We start from the raw sequence: 12,899 nt of genomic DNA, 5'->3' as shown, positions 1-12,899 counted from the left end.
CAAAAGAGATTTTGAGGATCTAAGTCCAGTTAAAATGGGAAGTCCACATAGAATCATTATTCATTTGATATGGCCTTCAGTTGCCTTCCAGAGAATGACTATGGAACATCTATTTTCTAATTATAAATATAAATATAAATATAAATATAAATATAAATAGGACATTACAACTGTACTTACATTACATGTGGAAAAAGTAAGAAATTGTTTAATATTTTTTTTTAATCATGTGAAAACAAATGGAAAAATTAGGAAAAAACGGTGTTTTTTTTCTTCTCATTAATGTTTTTTAATTGAGAAAGATGCAAGACACGTTTTAAACATGTTTAAAAAAAAAAAAAAAAAAAAGCAGCTGTTTGGATCATAGTTGGACCTAGGCGGTAAAGTATTTTCATTAACAACACTTACAAAAACCGGTGGTTCACTAGCCAAATCGATTTTATTACAAATCCGGTCGAACCCGGTTGGATCAGCGGTTCGGATGGTTTTTTTTTTCAAAATATAGATTGTATCCTGAAAATTTTCCTACTCTTAAGAGCTCAAATGGTCCTCTCTGCATCTTCGGTCATTCTTCTTCTTCGTCGTCTCTCCTCAAGAAGAGCACAGCAAAACCCAATATACTCCTCTCCGATTCACTCAACAATCCTCTCTCTTCGATCTCTCAAAACCCTAACATCCAAACCCTACAAATCTAACAACCATGAAGAAATCATCACTAGTCGAGGAGGAATCTCCAATGACGACTACTTCGCTGCGATTCACCACATTTCTAACATCGTTCGTCGAGATTTCTACTTGGAGCGAACCCTACAAAAGATGCAAATCAACGTTACATCTGAACTTGTCTACAGAGTTCTTCGAAGTTGCGGTAAATCTGGAATCGAGTCCTTCAGATTCTTCAATTGGGCTCGAAACCAACCTCGATACGAACCTACGACATTGGAGTTCGAAGAACTTATCAAAACCCTAGGTCGTACTCGCAATTGGGAGACAATGTGGAAAGTTGCAGAGCAGATGAAGAAACAAGTTTTCGCTCTAACCCCAGAGACCTTCTCAATGATTATCGAGTCCTATGGACAGAACGGGTTTGTCGATCGTGCTGTTGAGGTTTTCAATCGAATGAAGAACTTCAATTGCCCACAGACTACACACGTTTACAATTCTTTGCTTTTTGCACTTTGTGAGGTCAAGAATTTCCAAGGGGCTTATGCTTTGATTCGGCGGATGATTCGAAAAGGAGGTGTTCCTGATAAGAGGACTTTTTCGATTCTTGTTAATGGATGGTGTTCGGCTGGGAAGCTTAGAGAAGCTCAGGAGTTTCTGGAGGAGATGAGTCAAAAGGGTTTTAATCCTCCGGTACGTGGTCGTGATCTTTTGATCGATGGTTTGCTCAATGCGGGTTACTTTGAATCAGCCAAGGGATTGGTAAGGAAGATGACTAAAGAAGGGTTTTTGCCTGATATATCAACTTTTAATTCTCTATTGGAAGCTATTTGTAAGCTTGAAGAGGTCGATTTCTGCATCGATCTTCTCCACGATGTCTGCAAATTGGGACTTACTCCTGATATTTCCACTTACAAGATCATGATCCCTAATGTTTCGAAGTTGGGTAGGATTGACGAAGCATTTAGGCTTCTTCATTGTTCAATTGAAGATGGGCACAAGCCATTCCCAAGTTTGTATGCTCCGATTCTTAAAGCACTTTGTAGGATGGGTCGATTTGATGATGCATTTAGCTTTTTTAGTGATATAAAGGTTCAGGGGCATCCACCAAACAGGCCCGTGTATACAATGTTGATAAAAATGTGTGGTCGAGGTGGGAGATTTATTGAGGCTGCCAATTATTTGGTGGAGATGACTGAGTTGAATTTGTCACCTAGAGCACAAAGCTTTGATATGGTCACTGATGGATTGAAGAACTGTGGAAAACATGACCTGGCTAAGAGGATGGAGGAATTGGAGATATCCCTTCGAGGCGTTTGACGGATTTGGATTGTTGTTTTCTAAATGGGCCATCTCTATCATTTTGATCATCTGGGGTCAATACATATGTTCAAGATGGCTGTTTCCTGCCTGGTAAGTCCTTGTTTCTATCCCCTTTTTTGAGTAATTTTCATCTTAATATTTATCATTCACATATTATTTTGGTGTATGTTATTCATTGATGGTGTTGTATTAGTTGATGAGATTAGAGAGGGAGTAACATAAACTAGAAATATGAAGAGAGAGATTGGAGTCCAAGGGCTTTAGAATAAGTAGAACCAAGACCGGGTATGTAGAACATAAATTTAGTATCGACACCAAAATGAGGAATGTCTAGTAGAAATTGCTGGTGTAGAAACACGTCAGAGCAAGCACTTTTGATATCTTGCGTCTACTGTACATTAGGATGGAAATATTGAGGAAGTTGTTGTCCATAGAATTAGAGTTGGATATTTAAAGAGGAGTTCTGCTTCTAGAGTGCTACGTGATAGATGCATACCGATCAAATTAAAAAGAATTTTATAATATGGTAGTAAGACTAGCTATGCTTTTATGGAGTTTAATGTGGGCAATCGAGAAACATCATGTTAATAGATTGAGAGTAGTAGAGATGAGAATGTTTAAACATGAGTGGAAAGACTAGAAAGATAAAATTACGCATTCGAGAAAATGTAGGATTAGCTCCAATATGCAATAAACTAAGAGATTGTCAATTGAGATGGTTTGAGCATCTTCAACAAAGGTTGATTACAGCCCTAGTTAGAAGAAATATTCAAGTTGAAGGTCCCAAAGGAGTGAAATGAAGACCAAAAGTATGTGGATGGAGATAGTGGAAGTAGATATAAACTCACTTTTAGTAACGAAAGACTTGGCTCTGGATAGATTGAAATGGAGGGAAAAGATTTGTTCAGAACTTGAATCAAGTCTACTTGGTATCCCAGGTCACATATTACTTGGCCAACCTTTTTTTTTTTGGGGGGGGGGGGGGGGTAGGAAGGGAAGAATTTAGTGCACTTGAAAAATGAACCTAAGATGCATTAGAACATCATAGTGGGGGTAATCTATTAATTTTGATTGTGTTTTCAAAGTCAAATTGAGGCTGATGGTTTAGTTTAGAGGTATAAAACACACCAACTATCTTGTGATTATATAGAAGTTCAGGTAGTTGGTGATGAGTTTTTGTTTGTTTGTTTGCTAATCAATTTTTTGGTGAGCTGGATTACCTTGTTAGACTTTAAAAAGAATTTCAGCACGTTCCATTCTTAAATGAGTATGGCCAAACCTTTGGGATAATAGTCTTTCAAATGGAAAAGAGCACAATACTTGAATGCTTGAAATCAACTATGGGATTTTATCTTATTTTGTTGATTGAATGAATTGAAGACTTTTGATCTTGTTGAATGGGGATGATTTGTTGAAAATTGCAACTGAGGGAAATGCTATTCCAACGCTTGTCATGATACTGTAAAAATAACCAACTTTTGTAGTTTTCAAGTGTCCTTGTAGCTAGATGTATTGCAGGGATTTTGTGGTGTGAATTTCTATATTATGGAAGAAACCTATTGGCTTGGGCAAGAAAAATATTATTTTCATGCTGTGAAGAAACTTATTAGTATGTTTTGTCCAGTACAAGAGTCTTCATCGATGAAGGGTCTGATTATTTATTTTCATCATCTTATCGCCACTAAATGAAAATTTACATTTTGTATGCTTTTTGGAATTTGATACTTGATGGTTATAGTTTGATTAGTATGACTTGACATGATGATGCAATGGTTTTTAGATGTGATACTTTGTTGAACATGTTCAACGAGGCTAATTACAACCCTATTCGGAAGAAATATTCAAGTTGAATGTCCTAAAAGAGTGAGCTGAAGACCCAAAAGAACAAGGATGGAGATAATGAAAGTAGATATGAACTCATTCTCAATAAAAAAAAGTTGGATTTGAACCTAGTGGAATGGAGGAACATAATTTTTTTAGCCAACCCCAAACCTTTATATATTTTAGTTTCATTTTTTTATTCTCAATAAAAAAAAGTTGGATTTGAACCTAGTGGAATGGAGGAACATAATTTTTTTAGCCAACCCCAAACCTTTATATATTTTAGTTTCATTTTTTTATTTCTCTGTGTTTAGAATTTGGATAATTATGCGTACCTTCTTTCTATATAACTTTGCAAACTGTTGATACCCCGACTTGAGTTCAAAACCCGCCTTAAACTACTAATTATTAGCCACTAATCTTGCATGCATAGTAAAAAAAAGTGAACCTAAGCGAAATGAGACAAATTATATTTTCTTACTTTATGAATTGGGTTCTTTCTGGTGGCAAGCTGCGAGCCAAAATTTGAGCCGAGCTGACTAACGGACCAGGTATCATAGGTCAACACATCCTTAATGCTGGATGAGAAAATCTGAAGTCCACCATGCAGTTCTATCCTAAATGCTTACTAGTAACGGGGTCCCTCGCCAGTTAGTCATCATAAAATTGGATTCTTGTCTGCAGTGCGAATCTAAGTCGAAACTCCATGTTTGCCTAGAGAAATTTCCATAGTGTCCATGAGCATGATGACTTGCTGAGAAAGCACTTAAAACAAGATGGGATTCTTCCTCAATGATAACATGCTTGAGGTCCAACTTTGTAGGTGCAAACCTCAACTAAGTGCTTGTCCTTCAGCCATATGTTGTTGTATTCCCCTAGAAAAAGGGGAATCCGTGAATAAAATGCTTTGGGGCTGCAATATAATATTAAAACTATTTGGGATCCAATGTTGGAAAATGTGGGTAGGAAACTCTCTATCGAAAGGTGGTAGGATGACCTTAATCAAAGGCATTCTTGCTGGCCTTTCAATGTATTTTCTATTGTTGTTCTCGATTCCTAGGAGTGTGGAGTTGAGACTAGGAAACTCTTTGGAGACTTCTTTGGCATGATAAGAAGGGTAGCTAGAAGTTCACTTAGTGAATTGGAAGTGTATTTTTCATCCGAAGAAGAGTGGTGGTTGGGGTTTTTGTGATTTTAGTCAGATAAATCAGGGCTGATGGGAAGTGGTTGTGGAGGTTTGGGTGTGATCGTTTAAGTTTATGGTGGAGGGTTATTGTGGCAAAGCTTGGGGAGATATCATTTGGTTGAGAAAGTGGGTGAGTGCTTTCCTCCTATGGTTGCGGTGTGTGGAAAGGTATTCAGAAAATGCGACATTTCTTTCAGGAAAAGGTGAGGTTCAAGGATGGAAATGGCTCCAATATTAAATTTTGGGATGATTGTTGGCGTGGGTCCTCCTCTCTCAAGGATCAATTCTTGGTTTCTGTTTCTTTTATCCTTGAAAAAAGAAGCCCTATTTTAGATTTTATCATTCATTTAAAGCGCATGGTGTGGATTGGGTTTGGTTTTAGGAGACTGTTCAATGATTGGGAAGCGGATACCATGGCGAGCTTAGCTAACACCTTGGAATTGACGAAGATTCACTTTGCAATTGAGGACGAGAGTTTGGGGGTTGGAGAGGAAAGTAGTATTCTCGGTTCAGTTCTTTTATCATGCTTTATCTGATGCTGACCAATAAGATCTCCTTTCATGGCTGTATGGGGCGCAAAAGTCCTGTCAAAGATTTTTTTTTTTTCATTTGGGATATTACGTTGAACAAGATCTTAACTATGGATGGCGTGATTAGGAAGGGCATCGTTTTTGCTAATTTTTGTTAGAGATGGAAGAATAATAGGGAGTTGGTGGATCATGTGCTCTTTTGCATTGTGGCCTAGCTTTTGAAATTTGGTCTTACTTTCGTGTTCTTTTTGGCATCTTGTTTTGCTTCCCTAAGTCCATTTGAGCGGTGATGTGGGGTTGGTCCCAGCTTGGCCTTGATTTCCCTACTTTCAAGAGAAAACTTTGCAGTATCATCCCTTTTGCTATTTGCTGGGGGATTTGGAATGAAAGGAATGAGCGGGCATTTGAAGATAAGTATAGTCAGAGTGGGGAGATCATCATCTCTATCTCGCCCCCCCCCCCCCCCCCCCTCCTGTGGAGCAAGGTTTTGGAGGAAGTGAAAGGGGTCTTTTTGATGATTTTATTGGGAGATGAGACCGAGTTTGCAATAGAGTGGTGCAGTTTTGCATTGTATTTTCTTTGTCTGTTGTGCTTTTTATTTTTCTGCTTTTGTTTATATTTCTGTTGTAGCCACTTTAGCCATGCCATGCCCTTATTTGAATAAATGTTCTTTGCTTTTGAATTTTAATGGGTCGGTGAATGCATTGGGAAGGTGGGGTGATGTAGGGTAAAACACACAAACCTGGAGTTTATGTTGAAAATTTGGTTCTAGGGTGAAATCCCAAGAATTAAGAGTAATTAAAAATCTCTATGTTGAGTAAAACAGACCAGAAACTTCAATCTAGGTTTGAAATTAATGAAAATTAATCGCAAACATTAAAATTAAGAATCAATATTGGATTCTTATGCTAAAAAAACAAAGAAAGGAAAGAAAAATCTTTTCTTTTATTAATCAATCTTAAAAAAAACTTACTTTACTGAATTTTTTTATTGGAGCTCCTTATATAGATAACTCCATAACATCTTAGAAACCTTCTAAAATACTAAAAAGTAACTTCTTAATCCATTTATAACATATTACTAACCTTCTAATCTTGTTGGAACTCAATTTGGACATCTAAAAGGATTTCTACTTATAACCTAAAGAATAAAAACAAATTTTAAATATAAAACAAATTAGAAACTAACTAGGAAAAGAAACTTTCTAAAATTGAAATTGAAATAGAAACTAACTAGGACTACTTAAGCACCTTAAAAAATAGAAACTCAATGAAAGGAAGAGTTTCATTGAGTCCTAAGAGAAGTTGGACTAGGTTTTGTGGACTGGTCAAAGCTTGGGTCGAGTTGACTTCGTTAAACATAGTTGACTTTGTCAAACAGAGTTGACTCTATCAATACTGTCGATTTTTTTCTTTGATGCATCTTAACTCTATCATAGGCATTGAGATAAGTGTCGGCAAGCCTATCAACCTCAGGGGGGGGATGTTGTTGCAATGTGCTTGGTTAACAAGAATAATTTCTTCAGATGAATGCTTAGGTGAGTGGACATGTAGTAGATCAATATATGGAAAAAAACCAATTCATTCATTGTGCTAAAGACTCACATTTCGAACCTTTGCTTTACGAGTTTAAGTGTGTCATATTAATCAAACTATAACAATCAAGTATTCATATTCCGAAATGCATGTAAAAAAGTAAATATTCATTTGCTAGCCACTAGAAGATGGAGAAAATAATCAAGTAGACTCTTCATCGATGGTGTTTCTTGTACTGAAGAGAAGTTAAAGTTTATGGGGATATTGAAGATTCCTTTGAAGAGATGGGAAACATATACATATTGATGCAGGAAGATAAGGTTAAAAGAAGAAATATGGGGGAGGTTAGGGAATCAGATTTGGGATTGAGTTAAGGTTTTGGGCTACAATAGGGTTACCTTAAAAGTTCTAGGGTAAACCCCAAGGATTTTGTTGTGGGGTTTAATTGCAACATTTTGAAAGGGTTAAGGTTTAGATTTGTAGGGTAAGGGGATATGAAAATGATTAAGGGTTGAGGTTTGTAGGTTTCAAGAATTCAAGAATCAAGAAAGTTAAGAAGGTAAAAAAGATTAGAAGAAAAAGAGAAGGGATAGAATCTTGTAATCATACCAAGGGTTTCTTTGAATCACAACAAGAATGATGGAGAACTCACTCCATTGAAAGAAACATTCTTTATTCATAAGCTCTCTTCGTTGTAAAAAATCTTAATACAATTTATATATAAAGAAGGGGAAATTATAAGAAAAACCTAATTAAATTAATGTTTGTCAAGAAGGTAACAATTTTTTTGAAATTATCAACAGGAACCTCAAGTGGCGTTTTTTAATGTCGTCTTCCTTTCCTTCTCCTTCCTTTTCCTCTTCCTCTTCCTCTTCCTCCTCCTTCTTCCTAGGCCTCACCAAGAAAAGGTAATCTCTCCCTCCTTTTTCTTCTCTAGTCAAGATCAAGATTTAATCAAGATCGATCAAGAACTAATCTAATCAAGATCAAGATCTTGATTAGATCTTGATTTAACATTTCATTTATTAATTGGTATGTGACAAATAATTTAATATCTTGATCTTTACTAGAGAAGAAAAAGGGGGAAGATATTACCTTTTCTCAATGAGGTCTAGCGAGGAGGAGGAAGGAAGAAGGGGAAGAGGAAGGGGAGGGGAGGAAGGTGATAGACACTAAAATACGCCCCTCCAAGTGGTGTTTTTTTAGGGGGTAATCTAGTAATTTTTAAAAAATGCCACTCCAAGCATTTTTTGGGGGTAATTTTGTAATTCTTAAAAATGCCACTTCAAGTGGTGTTTTGGGTTCCTCTTTAATAATTTCGAAAATATTGTTACCTTTTTGACAAATATTAATTTAATTAGGTTTTTTTTTTTCTTTTTACAATTTTATATAGAAAATAAATTTAAGAATCCTAATAAAACTAAAATACCAAATAAATAACCTAATTTTTGTAATTTTCTCTTTCCTAAATTTTCAATCCTTATAAACTTAAATAAAAGACAAACTAAATTTACCAAACTAACCTTAAATATTATAATAATATCATGTCCTAATTTCCTCTCCAAGCCCTGAACAGTTTTCAGCTTCATTCTTAAGAAAAGCATCCCCATTCCAACAACCGATGGTTTCTGATATTTGGCTTGCCACCAAGAACCAGCCTAAGCTGGAAATTTCTTTGGTATTGCAAACCAAGATAATGGCTACACGACTCTATCCAGGATTCCCTTTGATTCTTCTCTGGCAGCTGGACTGCCATAGTTCTCAAGAGTCCCACACGCTGAGTTAATTTTGATAGATGAGGAGGGAATTCCTAGTTTTCGGGGAGTTCAAAAACATGGGTTTGCTTCAGAGTTCTGCCACATAGATTCCTCCTGTTAAATTTCTGTCTCACTTTAGGGTGCTGCAACATTTTATAAATAGTGCCTCAAAGACCAAATGAACCTTTTGGAAAAAATTATTGCCAGGAGTATGATATTTCCTTTGAGCATTTGTTGTTGTAGATGCTGTGTTCTTTAGCTAAGCTTCATGAAGGATGCTCCGATGACTTGTGTTACTCATCAGTGGTCTTTGTTTTGGAACCTTTTAGTCTTCATTGATTTTGAGTTGGAGAACCACAATACCGTTCACCCTTTATGACATTATCACATCTAATTTTTTTTTGGAAATACTACATTATCACATATCCTTGCAAAGAATTAGATGGTTGCATCTCTCGTTCTCTCTCTATTTGTTGATTACCTTACATACAATTTTTTTTCTCTCGTTCCATCAGTGTTTTCTCAGTGTTCTTGGATTTTTATAATCTGTTAGTATAGACAAATGCTTACTTGTACCCTTGACTGATAATTCTTTGTATATGGTTTACACTCACCAGGAATGAGGGGTTGCACTCCCTTTAACATCTTAGTTCTGAGCTATCATTGGAAGTGGCAGTAGAGAAGGGGATCACAAAGGGGGTTTAATATTGTTACCAACTCGTCAATGGCAGCAGAAAGTGGCTGGGAATGTTTTATCCTCTAGTCCTAGTAAAGGCCTTGAAGTTAAACTTTGAAATCTCACTTGAATTTTGATTTTAGGGAGGCAAATAGAGCAGTTGATCTTCTAACTCTTAATTGTGCCAAATTATGATTCCTTCTTTTTTTTTTTTTTGGGGGGGGGGGGGGGGGGGGGGGTGTTTACGTAGCGTTCGCTCTGTGATTCTATTATTGATGAGGCCACCGAAGGTCCTATATGTATTGTAAATTGTAAAATAATTTGTCTCTAGTTTAATATAGATGGCTGGGGTCTATTATCTTCCTAACTGCAGGAGCTTTCCTTTCTTACAACAAGAAAAAGATAGTAGTTTTTTTTGGCAACACTGAAGGTTTCAACTGAAGGGGTTGTAAAAATTCTGTGGTAATACCAAGATCATAACCCCTTGAACCCAATTTCATTTTGCTAACCACTAATCCTATACCTATCAAAAAAAAAAAAAAAAACCAAGATCACAACCTCTACCCTGCCTTTGCATATCTGTATAAAACAGGGTGATTTAGACATACCTCCACATTTTGTTGAATATTTGAGATAAATTGTGTTTTCAAGCTGGCGACACGCCTCCTTTGACGTCAGTCTTCTCTAATAGATTAAAGAAAAATGACTTAAATGCATTCATCTTTAACTTTTAGCAAAAACACTTGTAGAAAAATGTCTTGTCATCGCTATGAAAACATAAGTGGTACCACAAATACTCGTCGAGGGTTTATTGTTAGTTCCAGGCATGCATAAAGTTGAAGATTGTATTTCATAGTTCATATATGAAACTGGTAGTGAAACCAAATAAAGCTTGGTCATTTTGATTGAAATTTCGTTAAAGAACAAAGAAGATGCAGAATTTGATCAATTTTGCTTGAAGCAATTTCTAGAGGTAACTAACAAAATAAAGAGTTCTAAACCAAATTACTGCTGATCACACAGCGAACCTTATTTTGATTTAATTTGAAAAGGATTTGAGGACGACTATTCTCGTTGACATTATATTCGCAATGCTTTAACCATTCAATTTTATGATTTCTACAAAAAAAAATTCATAGTACAATGGAGAATGTGCTGAAAGCAATGGACATGATAAAAAAAAAAGTAGGTATGCAGAATTTTTAATTATTTTGATAACGTAAGGTTTCTTCACACCCTTTTGGGATACAAAAGTTTTTCAACGTGCAATAGATTAATACTTAGGAGACAGTTCAGAGGGTGCAAACCTTTATCGCTAGTTTTACCATTGAGACATCTCCATGGAGGGTATGCAGAATTTTTTTTATATCCAAGGCATAGATGAAAATCTTATTTTAGCGTAAGTGCATGAGTTTTATATGGCTGTTTTTGCATATTTTTTGTTGTATCTGTAAGTACACGAGAGATATATGAATAAAATTAGAAGGAAAATTAGAATTTTAGAGTATTAAAAATCATAAATTTTTTTTTCTTTTCTGATTGTTGAGGGTTGAACTCAGAATTTGAAAGTCGAAAACATCCCTACAACTTGTCAAAATTTGGGTAGTTGACCTCCATTTTCAACGAAATTTTGAGAATTGGTACTCAAACCTATAAATTGATGTTTTAACTATGGAATTGAACCACAAGTTTTGGGGCAATTTTACATTTAATGTACTTTACATGTCTTGATGTTTTTGGTTTCAGGTCTTATTACAACTGACAAGCAATGATCTTTATTTTTATTTGAGCACACTTTGTACTAGTTGTATTTTGGAAAAATAATGACTAAAATTTATATTTTGATGATTTAGTATAGGTTTCCATTGGAACTAATGAATTAGTGAAGTTTACAAATTTCATTGAATAAATACAAGATTTTGTGATGAGTTGAAGTTTTCAGATTTAAAGTAATAATTTTATTAGTCATGGATTTCTAATGAGGACATCTAAGATCATGGGTCTTTTCCATTAGGTCATTAGTTAGATTTATGTTTTATTTTTTTAGTGATTAGGGTTAGTAATGACTTATCTTTATATTTTCTTAGTCCATGGTCATAGTATAAATGTTTTGGGGGCAAGTTGGTAATTTTATAATTTTTTTAAATGAATTTTTATAAGATGAAAATTTAAGGGAGATACAATTATGGGAGATGGTATTTTATTTTATTTTATTATATTTAAGTTTTATTCATAACCATTAGATTTTTTATATTAATTGATGAGTGAGATTAGATTAGAATTTTGAGTTTAGTATAAATAGTTGAAAGACATTATTTCAGATTTTAATTATTATGAGTTTTTGGAATAAAAATTTATAAATTTTTCTAAGAGAACTCTCCATGGTGGGAATCCCATAACTCCTTAGGACTTGATTTTAGGTGTAAACCACTTGAAATTTCTTGGGCAGTTCTAGAGGCATTTTCAAAAGCTTGCCAGGCAGAGTGGAAGACCTTAAAGAGAAAGTGAGAAACTTTATAACAAAACAAAGTGGGATCCATTCGGCCTAGATTTAGCCTAATCTGTTCTAGAAGTGTTTTTTTGACCTGAGTCGTCCTTCAAAGAGAGGGACCAGTTCAAAGTTTGCACAAGTCCTTGCCCCATGGACGGAACCTACAAACTTCTTAGGCCCAAGAATCCTCTAATAATCATTGTTAAAGGTGTTTTTACATCTTAACCACTCAAACAAACTCATTTATCTTTTTGTCTTAAGGGTTTTATTTATTTATTTGCAAATAAACTCCTAAACTTGTCCAAGATAATGTTGTAATTAGTTGAGTTCTCAAGGGCTTGAAGCCCATTTGCCTTAACATTTTTCTAGAGAAAATATTAAGGGTCAATTACCGTTTTGTTCTGAATCAAATTGAACATTTGTTTAACGATAATTCTTTACCCTCCTCAAGGTAATTATTGAAATTCAAGCTCACTTCAAGGACTTTGACCTCTTTGCCCATCAAGAGAATTCTCTAGAACTTAACCCTAGTTGTCGATATCCTTTGAGAGAGTAATTGAGCCTTAAAACTTGAGGATAATTTTTGATCATCTTACTTCATTTTCATTGAAAATTATTCCAACTTGAGACGTGTAAAAAAAAAAAATATCCTAAAGAATTCTCTAGAAATCTTGAGGAGAATTACATTCTTCTTAGTTGATCATCTTGATTGGTAAGACTCATAGGAGTCTAATCGACCATAAAAAACCTCTTTGTTGAAGGGTTTTCAAGGTCGAACACCTAAGAATTTTTGTAATTAAGTTGAAGTTGTAATATGTGGATTATTATATCCTCAAGGATCTAGAATTGCCTATAAATAGACAAGCCTCCCAAGGTTTGAGAATCAAGTGTACTCCCTCCCAAAATTCTGTTCAATT

At 35.2% G+C, this 12,899-nt stretch overlaps 1 protein-coding gene across 1 annotated transcript; it reads left to right on the top strand.

Annotated features, from left to right (window-relative positions):
* Positions 1–425: 425 nt before the first annotated feature.
* LOC147396730 (Pentatricopeptide repeat (PPR) superfamily protein) lies at positions 426–9,709 on the top strand. The gene is made up of 2 exons (XM_086451811.1): positions 426–2,076; positions 9,433–9,709. The coding sequence occupies exon 1, from the start codon at positions 544–546 to the stop codon at positions 1,981–1,983; it is 1,440 nt and encodes a 479-aa protein (XP_086307937.1). The 5' UTR covers positions 426–543; the 3' UTR covers positions 1,984–2,076; positions 9,433–9,709.
* The last annotated feature ends 3,190 nt before the right edge of the window (positions 9,710–12,899 follow it).

Source organism: Akebia trifoliata, chromosome 8, assembly GCF_017979445.1.
Source record: "Akebia trifoliata isolate Shusen 1 chromosome 8, ASM1797944v1, whole genome shotgun sequence".
NCBI lineage: Eukaryota > Viridiplantae > Streptophyta > Magnoliopsida > Ranunculales > Lardizabalaceae > Akebia > Akebia trifoliata.
Note: the sequence above shows the minus strand (reverse complement) of the source record. Positions and strands in the feature narration are given on the sequence as shown.